Below are 17,508 nucleotides of genomic sequence, written 5' to 3'. Positions count from 1 at the left end.
TTAAGGGGTTTAACTTAAAAAGATGATTTCTGGATATTGGATTCTTTCTGCAGCCACTTCACTTCTAATTTGCATTCCTGTCCTGGGCTGCAGAGGAAACTTTGTGCAGGATATGGGTTCTTATCTACTGCTCATCGTCTTCCCTGCTGGCTTCTGTTAACAGTTCATGGCCTTCTTTGACCTTAGGTGAGAGATTTCAGCCCAGTTGTATGTGCAGGGACCTGCTGGTTCTCCTTGGTTTTCTTTTCTATCGAATTAAAAATGTGTTCACTGAAAAATGTGGGTTTAATAGGGAAAATGTATCCTTCCATTTAAACTGAATTCAGTGAATCGCTACAAATGACAACAAAAAATCCTTTAAGGTGACAGTGTCTTGCTCAGCCTCTCCAAAATCGAACACTATTTGATTCACAGTTCTGAAGCTAGGCTTTGAGCTGTAGCTGTGTGAATTCCATCAATACTGAAAACCTCCCCAAAATAAAATAAAAAAAAAATCAAGCTATCACTTTGGGTACAGAATAATAATAAAAAAAAATCAACAAATGGAATAGTTCTCTTTTAAATACCATTGTCATCTAGATAATATATCTGTAACTTGTGAGCATGAGATGCTCTCGTCATGAGTATAGCACAAGAGCGTGCAGATCACGGCAGGATCTAGTTGGTTTTGTTCCACTGTGGCCAACTGCCGGCTCTAGGAAAGTGAGGATTCATAGAATCATAGAATGGCTTGGGTTGGAAAGGACCTCAAACGCCATCTGATTCCAACCCCTCTGCCTTGGGCAGGGCTGCCAACCATTAAATCAGGCACTGGATTCAATTGACGTGGGTTGGGCTTTGGCCCTGGCAGCAGCCAGCGCAGCTCTGAGCTAGGAACGGTGTCACTCCAGCTAGCCCAGAGGATGTGTGTCATCGCCTCTGCAGCTCCGGTGCCGTTCGTTTTCCTCCAATTGTGCCTTGGCTCAGCCCAAATTCTGGTTTCTTCAAGCTGGGGTTTTTCATCTGAGAAGTTCTGCAGAGCCACCCACAACAGGGACTCTGGGTATGGCTTCCAAGAAATACCGCTCAAAATAAAGTATCCCATTTATGCAAAATATTTTCCTAGAATAAGGTGAAGCAAGGGGCGTTTTACTTCTTGTACTCCTTATAATGAGCAAAACCATTTCCTCTGGCAGGTTTGAATACTGCTGAACAAGCCAGGTAGCGGATACCACATCAAGACGTAAAATAGTCATGGAAGTATTTTATATGTTATGGCAAGACTGATGCTTAGCATTAAGTAATATAAAGCATAAGTGGACTTTGTAAATACCCACGTTAAAATCTTTTTCTTTTTCTTTTTTTTTTTTTTTCTTCCTAACCAAGATTTCAGATTTTCTACCTGCAGCAAATGTCTTTTGTTGGGTCTTTTTTTTGCCTTTTTGCAAAAAACAGTTCAAAACCACCAACCTGCGCAGCCAGCATAGATGCCAAATGATGTGCCAGCTCCTCCCACAGGCTTATGTCGTTGGTTTTCCATGTCTCTGTGCTCCAGGAGCCAGCTGGAGGTGAAGCAGGTGGGTGCTGGTCCATGGGGCACTGCAGCAGGAGTGGGGCAGGAAAGAGTGTTCCCTTCACAGGGCTCCTGCCTGGCTGCAGGAAGGGATGGTGACCCAAGGATGAACACTGCTCCATCAGCACAAACATCAGGGACTGATTTAAGCAGCTCCCTTTGTTTATTATGGCTTCTGTGCTATTTTGAGCTACTGGCTGGCACCCACTGTTGTAGACCTGTTGAACTCTGGGGGATGAAGATGCCCATGACCTGATAGCTCTTGTAGCCAGGATGTCCCAACGTTCCTGTGACATGAGCAGATGAGAGGTGGCACCCATGGGATGCATTTATTGCAGGTCACTCACTCTTGGACCCTTTTGGGGTCACAGGGCAGACAAAAAGGATGCAAATCTTGTGAGGGTGGTGAAACACTGGAACAGGTTGCCCATTGTGGTTGTGGAAGCCCCATCTCTGGAAGCATTCAAGGCCAGGTTGGATGGGGCTGTGATGGGGCTTCCCTCAACTTGGTCTAGAGGGAAATATTTCTGCTGATAGCAAGGGGTTGGAACTGGATAATCTCAAAGGTGCCTTCCAACTCAAACCCTTCTGTGGTTCAATGAAATACTTGGATTTACCATGCATACAAGGAACTGATATTCCCCGTGTGTGTTTTTGGCTAGTTTGCTTATATTGTGGGGTTTTACTTGTGTGTATGTGTTTTACAGAGTTGCCCCACTGCACTTCTTTGCTTTGGTGTGAGTTTCCAGTGCCTTGATCTGTGTTCCTCCATGACTGTCACAGCACATCGGCGTATTGCAGCATCCAGCAGTCAGCCTTTTTCAGAACACCACAGACAAGGCAGCAGGATGCTCTGCTGAATCCCCACACTTCCCTTTGCAAATGCTGTCATGCTGCATGCTCATTTGTCCACTCAACACAGAAATATTTTTGCTGATATATTGCAAAAAAAAAAAAAAAAAAGTAATAATAATATTTGGGCTGATTGATTGCTCTGCAGCAGCATTGCTGGCAGCCACGCTGCAAACGCCTGTCCCTGTGCTGAGGCAGAACCCAAACACCCTCTGATCTTCCCCAACAGGTGCAGCTGAGGTGGTTTTTGGGAGAGGGTTAAGGCTGGGATTGCTCAGGGCTGCCGCTGCAGGAAGCTGCATTGTGTGCTGGCTTTAAACAGGAGGTTTGGGAGATCAGCGCTGGATCAGAAAACAGGGACTTGGGAGGAACAAACACTCGCTGCTTCAGAAGGGCGGTGATTTCCTTTTGGGTAAACACGTCATTAATCTAAGGGAGCACATTCTTTTCCATCAAAAGATAAGGGATTCGGGTTGCATTTCTCAGGGCTTGGTCTTTTTAGATTGTTTTAACTGTGGCTTTCACTCCTTCAATTACGGACTTTATATAATCTCTCATTTTGGGTTTGCCGCGCTTATTATGGGTGCAGAGAAGGTCTTGGACAAGGGAACTCCTTTCCTCCTTCCTTTAAAAATGCTCTGATCCTTCTCCCCTCTGTTTTGCCAAGTTCTTGTTTTTTTTCTTTCTATAAAATAAAATATTTCTACTTCTTGTTCCTTGCAACAGTGATGCATTTAAATGCACTTCTGCAGCTTGTCCTGACTTACAAAGCTGGCTCTCCAGGAAGCCAGAAGAGGAGCTGAACTCTGCTCTGCTCTTGTGCTCTTGCTCTGGCTGGGAAGATGCCAACTGTGGCACCCAGCTCCATTTTTGGACCTGTTTTTTTTTTTTTTTTTCTTTTACTGGAGCTGTGCAATCACTTCAACCCAGGGGTTTTGTTCTGTGCTTCCTGGCATCGAACCCATTTTCACAACAGCAGCAGGGTGAAGGAAACTCATCTGGTGACAGATGTGTCAAGCTGGAATTTGGAGATGAAATTATGGTGTTGAGTCTATAATAGCTGTGTTTTTATCACGTATAATCATTGACCTGTGTGCATCCAAGAACTGCCTGCTCAAATCCCCCAGGTTTGGGGTGCTGGGGCTGAGATGGGGCTTTGGTGTGCTCTGGGACAAATGGATGTGATCATCATTGGACCAGCAGGTCAGGCTGTGGGGTTGACAAAGAAGAAGGTAAGTGAAATGTGATGCATTTGATTCCATGGGTATGTCAGTCCCCAGGTTCCAGTCAGGCCACCCATTTCTTCTCAACCCACCCACCTCCATTTTCCCCCCTGCAGCTCTTCCCCTTTATTTCTGTTCCTTCCCAGCCTTCCAGCTGAAGTACACACATCCAACAGTGAAGCAGAAGATGTCCTGAAAAAATGTGAAAGCATTTTTGTATCTGTACGAGTTCAGTAAAGGTTATGTTTGTTCTCAGAACCTGCCAGCACAGCTCTGCCTGTCAATGCTTTGCATTCCTGGCTCTCCAGACCCCCATCTCCTCAGCTGTGCTGGTGGAAATCTGCTCCTGCGTTGCACAGCCTTGAGTTCCAGCTCACAGTGAGTTGAACTTCCCTTGGTGTGGGAAGCTGCTGTTCATGAGATTGGTAGCGGGTTTGAGTGACTTTGGTGGCTGCCAGACCATCCAAAGACAGATTTCTTCCACGGATGGGGTAAGGATAGTGTTGCAAGGGCTTCAGGAGAGAATTTCAGTCCTCTGCTGTACAGCACTTGGGTGTACAGACCTGCATAGAAATGAATTTGGTTTAGGCCATTCAACCTGATTGATCACAAATTTTGAGAGCTCCAAAGTGACATGGCTTGTCCCCAGCCCATAAATCCGGCTCTTGTACCTTATCCTTGGCTAAGAGTTTGAAGAGAGAATATACAATTGCATCAAGAAAGAGTGAAGTTTTATCTGTGGGACTGGGCTGTAGAAACTGTGTCTGCCTCCTCCATGCTGATGTCCCCAGGTACCTTCAGTGCCCACGCTGGGACCCCACACTGGGAGGGATCTTGGTGGTGGCCAGTGGGAATGGCTGGATCTTGGAGCTTGTGACAGAAGAAGAGGGAAAGCGAGAGAGAGGAGGTAATTATGCCAAAGCTCTGTAATTACTTTTTGGCTCTCCACATGGCATATCACACAAGATCTTGGAAATGCTGGGTTCGGAGCTGGGCAGCATGCTGCAAGACAAACACTTCCAGCTGTTCCTCTGCGAGCACATCTCAGTAAGTGCCTCTCTGTGGCTTTTCAGGCAGGAATGTGCGGACCTACTTATTTAGGAAAAGAAAAAAATCCCAGCACTTCAAGCCTTCAGTATCCACCTTCATAATTAAAGTCTCTAATCACAAGCAGAGCGCAGTACTTGACAGCCTTCGGGGAGCTGTCTTAAGGTAGTTTTCCATTTTGCATTATTTCACTCCATGCTCAGGCCTGCCTCCAGGCCAGGGTTTACTTAACCTTAAGTTTGTGAACAGGCTTATTGAATTTGGCCAGGACTTGACTAATCTGTAATGAGCTCCAGGTTGTCTGTGTGCATTCGTGTAATGAGCTGACCCCACACTGCCACCACCACATCCCACTCCTTCTCTGGCCTTTTGAGTTGTGCCCTGAAGGAAAGCCTGCTCAGACACTTTCATCCCCATTGCTGGGGAGGGAAAAAGCAGCAAGAAGTAAGCCCAAAGCACAGCTCGGATGGAGGGAGGAGGCCACTGCCTCTGCCTGGGGTCTCCATGGGAATTCCCCAGTTGGCTTTGTAGTGCTTGGGGGTGAGGATGCTCATCCTGGAGCCTCTTCCGCCTAATATGCTCTAGGTGTTGTTTTGTTGTTTGCTATTTCATTTTAATAAGGGCAACTGAAAGGATGTTAGGTGAGGTCTTTGCAACAAATAAAGCTTGCCAGAAATGGGTAACTTAGTGAATATACTCTTTTAAATTCAAAGAATGTGCTTAGATTCGCACTGAGTTTACTGGAACGAGTTATATCTATGAAGATTTTTCTCCAAACACACAAGAAAAAAGATCAGAAAATGATGAAACATTTCACAGAGACATTTAAATGAAACACTGTGCCTTGGAAATGTTAAAATGTTTCATCTAGATTCAAAATCCCATTTCTTTTTCCCTACAGTGACATTTTTCATTTGAAATAGACTCGAAATCTTCTTTAAAAAAAAAAAAAAAAAAGTAAGGGAAAGTAAATCAAAAATTAGAATCCCAAAATGAGAATAAATCTTTTGAGGTTGAGCAAAATAGTTTGCCTTGAACCTAAAGCTTTTTAGTGTTTTAATTTATCAAATGTCATAGAAATAATTCAGATATTGGTTTAAGTCAATTTTTCCCCCTTTTCTTATTTACTTCAGCTCAGCCACTTGAGAAATCCATTATTTGCCTTCTTCTTATTGAGTATCTAATGATGTAAACAAATTACTACTACTTTTTATTGTTCTTTTCCCATAAGGCTTACACAGCGCAGGGAAGGAATTGGCTTCTTTGCCTTGTAGCATGACACAGGGAAGATTGTTGATTCCCACTTCAACTCCAGCCCACTGCAGGCCAGCAGGAATCAGGCTCATTAAGGGCATGATTTAGAGGCTGTGGGGTCACATAAATTAACGGAGAGCAGAAATTTTGTCGTGAGTGATACAGGAGGAGGGAGGAGTATGGCTTGGATCTCACATGCCCAGCAGTTAGCTAAAGGGAAGAGATCCTCTTGCAAAAATTAAAAACCGATTATGCCTTGTTGGGAAATCAGAGAGCCAAATATAGACCCTATCGCATTTCCTTCCCTCCTCCTTCCGAAGTGCGGCCTTTTGAAGTGCACTTTAAATGGGATGTGGATAATTGACTCCATGAACACCCGAGTGAGTGCTCTGTTGATTTAACCAATTGGTCTCAGTTGCTGATTCCTGTTTTGTTTTGGATGATTTTCAGCTCAATTGCCCCATCAGCTACAATTAGGACTGTTGATATGACTGACAAAGGGTGGTCAGGCTTTCCACAGTGGTGGGCACGATGACAGCCAGGAGATGTTCACAGCATGGTGTGCTCAGCTCGGAGGTTGTGTGTGGGGAGTTGACTTAAATTGATGGTCGTTGCCCAGCGTGGTGTAAAACTGATCAAAAGGGACCTGGGTTCTGTTTTACAGGAGAGTGACTGACTGAAAAATGAGGCTGGTGTAAGAAGTAACATTTGGATGAACTTTAATAGAGATAGAAAGCTCCTGATCCTGTATAAAGGGGAAATTTTGAATTGCTGGGCTTCCTTTGTCCCACCAAAGCTGCGAGAAAAGGAAATAGAAGTGGGACAGAGCAATTTGTGCATCCTGTGACTTTTTCAACAAATCTGTAGCTGTCATGTTCAAGTAACATCTGCCATTGTTTCAGGCTGTGTGCATATACACAGACAGTCTCTGTCATCCAAGATTTACAGTTAGGTGAATGAAATGGGAAAGGGAACAGCAGGCAAATGGAAGGAGTGTGGGAAATCGTTTGGCTCCTTAAGATTGGCAGAGATTGGTTGTACCAATACTGTCCATTCATTGTGCTGATTGCAAATGCTAAGGTATTCGGTCCTGCACATCTCCTTAAGTTTAAGATATCTGCTTGTGTTAATGTGTTCTGGTTATGTCAGGATGATAGCTAATAACAGGGAGTTATTTGACCGTATCCCACCCAATTGTGTAAGCTAGACCTGAGTACAGGTCTTCTTTCTTTGTCTCTCAGAAAGCTTAAAATTAAGAGCTGTGTTGAAACTAGTGGGCGGGGGTTGCAGTTCAGATGTTTCCTGCTTCCTTTCTTCCTCTACAGGTCAGACGAGGGACTGAAGGGTCTCAGAGTCTCCCTTTGGCCAGGGTATGGCCAAAGTGGTTTTACAGAACACATAGTCTGGTTATGTACTTGGCCTTTGGTATGAAAAAGGAGATGCAAGGGTTGTACCTGGTGATCTTTCAAGTCCCTTCCAGCCTGGGCTGTTCTGTGATTCAGTGATCAAGCTGCCTGCATCAGCTTGTCATTTAGTTATATAGACCCCAAGTCCATCTGGAAGACCCCAGTCAGAGACGGTCTATTCACCGTCTTGAGATTGTGTCTGGTGAGGTTCTGCAAGGTTTTGGTTTGTGTTCTTTGGTGTTTTTTTCTTAAGCACTTGGATGATGGAAAAGAGAACATGCAGGTTAAATGTGCTGATTGGATCGACTGATGGGATCTGGCTTCCAGATGACTGCACACGCACTGGGGCAGTGGCTTCAGTTGAGACAAACAAAGTCATACAGCCTGTCAGAAACAGTTGGCTGTGCCAGTGCAGGATGAGGACTGTTCCAAATGGGTGAAAGGGCATGATAGAAGGAAAAAGCCAGATAACATAGAAGCTGGGCAGGAGGGAGCAGCAAGTACTTCAAACAAGGTGGTGATGGTTGGGCAGAAGGGAAAACCTGAGACAGGAAAATATGAGAGTAAATCATCCCTAGAGCCTAGAGTCCATGAGAGATTTTCCAGATTGGTTGGGCAGACTTTTGTCAAGAGTGGCATAATTCTGGTTGATGCTGCTCTGAAGCATGAGTTGGAGAAGGTCTGTCTGTATATGTGAGTCCTCTGGCTGAGTTGAATACTTCCCCACCTCTTTTGTTTTAATAGCAAAACATTTCTATGAGGAGCGGATGAAGAATTGTTTGACTGCAGACTGAGACTTTTCTTGAGGAGTTTGATAGAAGTTCTGCAGCCAGCACTCGTGCTGTGGGCACAAATTCCAGTTAAGATTGTACGGGCTTTATCTGAAAAAAGGGTTTGGGTCTAGTCTTGCAGGAATGTACAACATACACAAATTACCCCTTTATTTTTACAGAAGCTGCAGTTTATGCAGACTTCTGTGAGGTCCAGAGGTCAGGGTGTTGCACTGAGCATATTCCCTTTAAGTGTCATCTGTAGCTTGTTCCTTGTGAAGATGACTGAAACTTCTAAAAGTCTGGCAGCAGGAGATCCATCCATGTTTGGGCAACACAATGAATGCAGATGTAGTAGGAAACTTTTGATTATCTATAGGATTTTTCTGTGGCAACTTCAAAGTTCTGTGGTTAGTTATATTCTGACACTTTAAACGAACATGTCTTGTGTTCAGAACTCTTGATTAATTTTCCGGTTGAATCTATTGTCCAAACATCATTAATGCTGCCTTTGAGGCATGGGACAGCTTTGATGGAGTTGTTTTTAAATTTCTGGCTGTCACCCTGCACAGCCATAAACAACATCCTGCCTGCTAATGAGAAAATTCAAGTTATTGAAGTCACATGTCTTGTGGAAATAAATTGTAGTGGCTGGAAGAAGAAATAAACCAGTTTTGCTCACCTCCCCCCGCTGCAATCACAAGCATTTGGAGTGCTTACATGGAGGAGATGTTTCCACAACCGAAGATACTCTGTTAAAAAGCAGCATTGCCTGCTGAAAATGAAATTATTCATTTTGTAGATATATCTTTAATTCCTTAACCTGCTTTCTAAGTTACCTTTACTACCCACGGGCTGTGATGGTCTTCAGTGGGCAGATTTCATGGAAAGGTGCTTGATGGCAGGACTCGCTATGGGGCAGCACAGCTGAGACGTGCTAGCAGTGTCAATCACTGCCATCCATGGCTTGCCTGGCATTGGCACCCATTTAACCATGCTTACCTCTTCCCCCACTAAAAAAGTTGACATTCACCATTTCAAACAACCACTGGAAACAGCCACTGCTGTCACACTTTTCTGGGGGCGGCAGGGCTGTCACCCAAGACTGAGTTGGTCGTTGGCTCTCCTACCATGCATGCAGTGGCTGAGGTATTCCTCTTTCCCTCCTTGTGTTTGCAGAGCACGGCTTCGTTGGCTACTCCGAAGAGCTTTTATTTAACAACACACTGCCAGACTACAGCCAGGGGGAGTCTTTCTTCACTGTTTTTGGAGTGTTTTTCCCAGCTGCCACAGGTACGGTGAGTTTTATCCTCCCCGCCACAGGCACATCTCCTGGGGAGATTCTCCAGGCTGCTCGTCAAGCCTATGGGTTGACATGATGGCATTGTTTCCTCCCCTCCGAGGATTAGGCAATCTTGGCCAGTGCTTCGGGGCCATGGGGTTCCAAGCTTTTTTAATAGTGATGATCCATGATTTACATTGCTAGATAAGCCTTGTGATAAGATTGTGCTGGATGGGAGGGAAGGGGATGGGAGGACTCTTGGTGGCTGACCTGGGCTGGTTCCAGCATCCAGGATGCTGACCTACCGCTCTCTGCACTGCCCACACAGCAGGACTCATGTTCATTAAGTGTAACTTCATGCTTTTATGTCATTCCTTCCCTTAAGAGGAAGATCAATGTCCCCTCTCCACAGCTGGTACTCTCCAGTGGGAATGAAATAGCTATCAGTTGGAGTTAAAATATCTTTTGTTGATGCTGTTTTTTAAGCAATAAAAAGTACCGATCATGAGCAGTTTCCATAGCAATGAATCCTTGGATTATAGGATGAATTTGCAGAGGATTAGCTCTAAGCAACTAGCTGAAAGTTGTTAATGGAATTGCTGCGGTACAGGGAGAGAAACTGAAAGGTTTTTTGAAGCGATGAGCTGGAGAAATAATCTAGCAGAATCACTCTGTCAGGTGTACCTAGAGCAGGATCCCAATTTTTCCTTTGAAATCCTCTCTCCCAGCTTACCAGGTTGGCTGTTGCCTCCAGGTAGGCTTCCTCCTGAAAAATTTGCTTGCCCAAACTGTTGACACCATGGAGCAGTTGGCTGTTGGCCTCTTCCTTATTGCTTTGGTCTTACCCGCTCAAGTCCCCCGGCCACAGAAGGAGCCCTTCTTCAGAGCCCTGCCTCTGATGCAGGAAAGCGGGATTTTTCAGTTCCCTGATTGCAGAAGAAGGAACAGTTATGACAGAGCTGTGCAGCAAATTGCCATGATTAACCATATTAAACGGTTCTTCATCACTGCTAATACCTGGCTGCTAGGATGAAGGCCAAAACTAACAGATATAATTTATTTGAAGTCCTGGCAGCGTGTCGCATTATTAGTTGGCGGTTGTAACACCAGTAGTAATGCTAAATATTCTCTAAAAACACGTTTGGGCTGATGTATAATTACTTTGGTTACTGCAGAGCTTTTTCATGTGTTCTTTTTAATTGTTTAGTTATTTACAGGATTTAAATTGTTGCTTTGGAGCAGCGGTGCCAGTGGTACCGTATAACACCACCATTGTTCCTGTTATTGCTGTTTATAGCACTGCAGTGCTTAGGAACCTCGTGAAGCATAATGCTACATGGGAGAACTTGTGATCTGATTAAAAAAGATTAAGAAGGCAAGAGATGGGAGTCAAGACTTTTCTGTTCCAAATCACGGCTGAGAGCCCTGTGCAACTTCAGAGCTCCCATCCCCAAGAGCTGGTGCAATGTCAGTCTAAATCCTCACCCAAAATGGAAGCTTAGTACTGCAGAGGGGATGCCAGCTTTCCCAGTGCCCCACATTCTGCAAAAGCTGCTGCCCACTGCATTGCAGGCAGGAGGACAGGAGGGTGCTCCTCCCTGCCTGGCAGCAGGCCCAGCAGCACAGGCGGTCTGCGGGCTTCCAGGTGACATTGCAGGGATAGTTTTGGCAGCAGCTTTAATAGCAGACTGGAGAGATACCACACAATTGCCAGGCCTCTTCTGCAGGGCAAAAAGGAAAGGAATGACAAGGATGCATGAACGTCACCCCCAGCTGCACCTCTGCTTTGTCCTCCTGAACCATTCCCTGCACCATCCCAAAGCAGTTTCTGCTTCTTCTGGAACCCCCTTGGTGATGTGGACAAAGCATTGGCAGCACAATCCCGTGCATTAAGTTTTTCAATTCAAGGAAAGTTTCAGCCAAGCAATTTGCTGTTCAGTGTGCTTTGAGCCACTTTGAAAAACTAATTTGACCCAAAATGGTATTTGGTTTAGCTTTTATTATTAAACGTTTTGTTTATTCTTTTTAATTTTTAGCATATGTTGATTTGCAATTTAAGATGCTGTTCTAATAACAAAGGCTTTTTAAAAAGTGTTTAGGAAATAGTGGAACAAGATGTTTGGGCCCTTCTGAGATGAAGTGTTCCTTTTTGAAGTGAAACTATTTTGATATTCTCAGGATAAACTCTTCATTCTCCCTTTGCAATTGTTATCTGAATTCAACTGATTTCAGTCTGGTCTCTAGGACACGGCGAAAAGTGCTTTATAGTTGTTTGTTTCCATCAGAAATAGCTCTGGAAGCTGTTGAAGAAGACAAATCAGATTTTCTGTTTTTAGTCAGAGGCAACCACACTTAGAATCATAAAATCATGAACATTGGAAAGACCTCTAAGATCATCCAGTCCAGCCATCATGCCATGCCTTTCTAGGCCACAGTCCTCAGTGTCACATCCATCCTTTTCTTGAACACCTCCAGGGATGGTGACTCCCCCCACCTGCCTGGGCAGTCTGTGCCTCTGCATCACCGTTCTTTCTGAGAAGAAATATTTCCTTATATCCAACCTGAACCTCCCCTGGCACAACTTGAAGCCATCACCTCAGCTCCCCATCTAAGCAGGGATGTGCATGAGGAAGGAGCTGCCTACAGAAACGCATGCAATTGTTCAGCAGCCACACAACTGCCAGTGCAGCTTCAAGATGAAGTTAAGCATTAGTGTTGTTCAGAGAATGATTTTCTTTTCTATCAGATTCCAAAGATTTTCAGCTTAATGAAAGAAGTGTGTTATTGTGTGATACGAGAAAGTAAGATGATGTTTGAGCAGCATTACTGGAAAATGTCATTGTGCTGACACCAGTTCTGAAATAAACCATATTTGGCACTTGCAAAATGACAGCAAATAGATTTAGAAGTTTTGGGCTAAGTTATCAGATGATGTAAACTGGCACAACTCCACTGGAGTCTGTGGAGAGATGCCAGCTTACATCAGTGGAGAATTTGGCCCTTTTAAACAATCAGCTGCAATTCCAATCTCAGATTTTCCATTCTTCATCTCTTGGTTGAAGGAAAAAAAAAAAAACAAAAAAAAACTAAACACCACAAACTTTCACATTTTATAGTAATTTTTCTGGAAAATGCTATACAATGGCAGTTTGCAGGCAGTCATATCTACAGTCATAAGCTATAGCTGGTAGAGCTGTAAGGCAGGGTTGGTGGAGCTGATGCTTATGTCTGATGTACAGTGTAGGTGGTCTCTTCATGCACGTATCCACTGCCTGGATGATTCCCAGGTCAGGATTACGCTGGGAATAGCAGCAATGTACAGACTGTCTCAGCCATAATTTCCTGGCTGAGCTGACTGTGTTTTCATGCTTCCTTGTCCAGAAGCTTTGTCATTATCTGCCGCTCTCCGAGATAATAGCTAGTGTGGAAAATCCAGCCTGCTATCTCGTTGAAACAGAGAGGTGGATAATTTTCTCTGTGGACAATCTGCAGATAGGATTGCTTGAGTTCAAAAGGGATTGGCCATTTCCTTATGGAATAGATCTGTCTGGAGGATGAAATGTCCCAACATCTCTACTTGGTTGGATTTTATGTGCAAGTGCACGTACTTTTCTTCTCTTTAGTAGCTAGTCTTGCAAACCAGCCCAGCTCACTCTTTGGCAAGAGGTGACCAAAGCTATTGATAGTGGAGTTTGTTCAATTTCTTTTATTTTAATTTGTTAGAAAGGAATTGGGTTGTCCTTTCATTGAGAAGTGGGGTGATTAGTTTGCTGCTTGCACAAGATCTTCTCAGTTTCACTCTTCGGCAGCTGGCACCCTAGCTGGATAATTTCTTTTTGGCTGGTGGTAGAGAGATGACTTTGACATTGTCTGTACTTCTATACAAGAAGATTCCCGTCCCATCAGGTCTGGGAGTAGTCAGCATGGAGGAGACAGACGTTGTCAGCCACTCAGACCAATACTATGTTGGATCTTGTAGTGGTGACCTTGGCCTTTGTTAAAGAAGTCTGTGACAATCTGGTGACCTTGGAGGTCCTGCATTGGTCTGGGTCTGACCCCTAGCCACGAGGTCAGTCATTGATCTCAAGATCCAGTGTATATAGGCTCTGGCAGGTCATCTTGGGCTGCACCTTATTATGTGCGAGTCTGTGCAAGGGAGGCAGTGGGGTAGTCAAAGCCCTGCAGTTATCATTGCACAAGTAACTTCACACCTTCAATTTTTTTCATGTTTGGTTCAGAAAACACCATTTTGGTGTTTCCCCAGTGCTTTGCTGAGGTAAGAGTTTGGATGAGGAGGAGGTGAGTCAAGCTTGAGCTGGAAGATACAGAAGTGGTGCCAAGTGTTTGGGAAACTTGGCCAAGAGGCACATTGGATTAGCAGCTGTCCTTCTGACAACAGCTTGCTCCCTTTGGAAGAAGGGTATTCTGCATTTTCTGCTTTACCCCTGAAATGCAGAATAGCATGTCACTGAAGAGTGCCTCGTGGATGCTCCATGTAGTATGATGTTTTTGGCTGTTTCTGTGAACTTCTGCCTTCCTACATTTTCTGACCTCCAGCTAAGCCTATTGTATAACTTGAAAAAGGAGCAGTGCTTGAACAGCACTTGGAAACTTTATCTGGGGAAAAGTACACCAGCTGATGGGCTTTTACCAGTGCTACTCAGAAACTACATCCACAGAGCAGTCTTCCAGGAGAAAATGAGCAACTCAGTTTGATTTTTAAAGTTTTCAATCTCAGGATTTGAATCTGATCTGAATCTGGAAGACAGCTTCTCTGGAAGCAAAATGCCAGGGCACTGAGGTTCTGGTGGAGAGGATGACAGAAAGAGATGGCTGCTGGGTGGGCCTGAGAAAATAAATGAAGTGCTGGATGCTTAGTTTGTGTGTTTAGCAACATGTGAGTACCTTGTGCTCATTAGCATGCTGAGAGAAAGTGTTACAGTTCCCATTTAGCAGATGGGGACATGGAGCAATGAAAACGTGCAGGAAAGCCTGGGACAGAGCAGGCAGATGAGCTGCTGATCCCTGATTAGCAACAACCATGGCTCCCTGGTGGCCATCCATCTGTAGCCCTGCAAAGCCTTTAGAGAAGACATCCATCTGGCCGAGATGGGATTTATCTGCTGTGCTGCAGGATTTGTTGCAAAACTGACTGTCCTTTGCTGAGAAAATCCTCCCAAGATGGAACAGAGATGGGCAGGAATGAGTATCTTAGGGAGGTTCTTGTCCTGCCTTCAGATTGTCTTAATTCTCATTGGAATTCTAAGTCAGGCATTTAATATACTTATAGCAGATATCTCAAATGTTCTGGGAGAAATTTGGGGATAGTTTAATGGGAAAAGATGCACTTTTTTGCCAAGTCTGGCATGACTCTCTCTTCAAATGTGAGTAAAGTCTCTTAACCCTTTTCAGGCTGGGGTTCCCAGCCCTAAGACAGAGTTTTCAATCCTTTGATTCTTCTTGTTTTCCTTTCTTGCAATTTTAGATGGTGATTTGTTAAGCTGAGGACTGTCACTGGTCATGCAATATCCTGCACTCTGTCCTGAAACGATGTTCCAGTGCTTACTGTTAGTTTTGCCAGGTGTTTTCTGTGATGCTGGGGCAATCACTTACCTGCTCAATGCTTCCATTTCCTTATCTGCACGGCAGAGATAATGCCAGCCCAGAGCCCTGAGTGATGCTTGCAGGGAAGAGCCCAAGGCTGAAAACTGCCACCTACGTGCATATCCCAATTCTCTCTGCTAAATGCATGGGGTAGTCATTGAACACAGACATTAAAACCTGCATTAGTGCTTGTCCTTTGTGAATGCAGACACCTGCAATTGATCTGCTCTGACTGACTGGGGCTGGTGGGACAGGACAATCTGCTGAATGCAAGCTTGTGATGAACAGTGGCATTTTTCTTTCCAACAATCTAATGACACTGTTTTCTATCATGTTTGTGTTAAGATAAGATGGGTTTTGTTTGGATTTCTGCTTCTTCACACACCCCTCCCCCCAGCATTGTTCAAAATGGACAAAGAGTTCTTTGTAGATGCGTTAGCAGTTGCTCGTTTCCCTTGAGACAGGAGCAGTTACTTACCAAGCAGTCAATGGGAGGCAGTAACCCTACACATGGCAGTGCAGTGAAATGATCTAGTTACTGTTCTGAAGTAATCGATTAAGTGACTGATTAAATTATGTTGCATATTGGAATATATGTCACGGATGCTATAACTTGGATTAACTCTAAATTGTATTTATGTCTACAAAATATAGGTGTGATGGCTGGGTTCAATATGAGTGGAGATCTCCGGAAGCCTGCTACCAACATCCCCCTGGGGTCTCTGGCTGCTATTGGCACCTCGTAAGTAATAGGCTGGGGAAAATTTACTATTTGGAGCCTGCCCTGGATGTGACCAATCCATTTCATATTCCCATCAACCTTTTATTACTCAGCCATCTGGAAAATTAATGTCTGGCTTTCATTCAAATTCTCATCCATTACCACCATCTACTCTGGGTGGGTTGGAGAGGAGATCCGTTCATGTGAATACAATCAGTCCTTCCTCACTTCGGCTTCTTCTGCTGGATGGGATGTGTGTTGGTGCTACAGGGGTTATGCCACTGCAGCCGGGCTGTCCCCAAGTGGCATGCAAAGTTCTTGAAGGCCTGTGGCACTGGTTTTGTCACTTATTGCTGCTGATTTCAAAGCACTGTCTTTGGAAAAAAAAGAAAATGTAATTGTTCTTACTGGGGAAAATGAGGCCAAGAGTGGTGAAATGATGAAATAACCTGTGTGACAGCAAGGCCAGGGGAGCAGAGCTCTCCCCCTGAGAAATGCTGCTTTCTAGAAGTAATGCAATGTTATGTATTAAAAAGTACCTCATTAGGTCCTTTCCTGCTTTCATTGCCAATTAAGCTACTTCTGAAAATACTATGTTTAATTGCATACCCAGCTTGAAGCAGAAAGGAGAGATCTTCTGGACATAGTTGAATTCCTACTGCAGCTGGTGCTCGTTTTGTTTTAAAGCAGGGAATTCACACCTCCGCTGCCTGGACTTTGCAGGCAACCTGGCTTATCCCTCCAATGGAACAGCCACAGATGTCCAAGGAGGATTGTGACAGACGTGGTAAACCTGGCATTGCCCCCTGAATGAAGGGACATGCATACAGCATGGCTGGATTATTCCCCTGTGCATATCAAGGACATACAGGTTCCTTATCTCAGGGGAACACTACTGTCATGCCATGGTGTGATTTACTGTCCCCACTGCGCTGTGATGGGCACGTAATGAGCCTGGTCCTGCCATGCAGAGCCAGCCAGTACAGAATGATTGAAAACCCAACTTACAGGCACATGGCCTTCTTCTGCCTCCGCTGGTGGGCACTGTTCTCACTGGTCTTGTCTGGCTGAGAAAATGGTTTGGTTTTGTTGTTTGCAGGTGGTTTCTCTACATGGTCTTCGTCTTTTTGCTAGGAGCCATTTGCACCCGTCAGTCTCTCCGCTACGACTTCATGATAGCAGAGAAGGTAACTTGATTTTGTGTATAAGAAGGTGTTATATGATGGGGCCTTTAGTTTGGGGAGCTTCTTTGTCATTGTATGCTTGAGCTTTTCCAAAATCCTAAGAGATTTGGGTGCACATCTTTCATTGACATTCAAGGGATCTTCCCCATGCACATACCAGTGTACAATTGATTTGAATATCTTTGCATTCACCAGCATATCCAATAGTGCTGAATTGTGGCATAATCACTCAGCAGATAGCTTTAAGAGCTACAGTATGCTAATATGGTCCAGTGATAAAAGCTGTCTTTTATTGAATGTATCCTTTCTCATTGGTGGAAGCTTGGGCCAAATTGAAATCCCTAAAGAACTCCACTGCTTATCTGTACTAAGTCAAGTGAGGCTGAGGTTCTCATATGACACAGACTGTAATTGCAGTGTGAGCAGTTGGATTAGAGAACTTGAGACGTTCCATGGTGGTGTATGTGAGTGAAGGAGAGTTGTAGGGTTACGTGCAATTAATCCAGGCGTTGCAGGCCATTGAAAGAAGAGCAGAGATGTCGGTTTGCCTCTCTGTCTTACTCTAGATGGCGTATGGAAGGGCTAATTTCCTATTATTCAGCATTATACTAAA

At 44.5% G+C, this 17,508-nt stretch overlaps 1 protein-coding gene across 4 annotated transcripts in view; it reads left to right on the top strand.

Annotated features, from left to right (window-relative positions):
• SLC12A8 (solute carrier family 12 member 8) overlaps nucleotides 1–17,508 on the top strand; it is a 46,268-nt gene that overhangs the window by 16,036 nt on the left and 12,724 nt on the right. For 3 of the 4 annotated variants that reach the window (XM_085228308.1, XM_085228307.1, XM_085228305.1), the window contains exons 6-8: nucleotides 9,284–9,397; nucleotides 15,645–15,732; nucleotides 16,811–16,898. In XM_085228308.1, coding sequence (XP_085084434.1) covers nucleotides 9,284–9,397; nucleotides 15,645–15,732; nucleotides 16,811–16,898 — 290 coding nt within the window. The remainder of the gene's footprint in view (nucleotides 1–9,283; nucleotides 9,398–15,644; nucleotides 15,733–16,810; nucleotides 16,899–17,508) is intronic. The other variant, XM_085228306.1, reaches the window with a different exon arrangement.

Source organism: Meleagris gallopavo, chromosome 7 (genome assembly GCF_905368555.1).
Source record: "Meleagris gallopavo chromosome 7, MGAL_WU_HG_1.1, whole genome shotgun sequence".
In the NCBI taxonomy this organism is placed as follows: Eukaryota; Metazoa; Chordata; class Aves; order Galliformes; family Phasianidae; genus Meleagris; species Meleagris gallopavo.
Note: the sequence above shows the minus strand (reverse complement) of the source record. Positions and strands in the feature narration are given on the sequence as shown.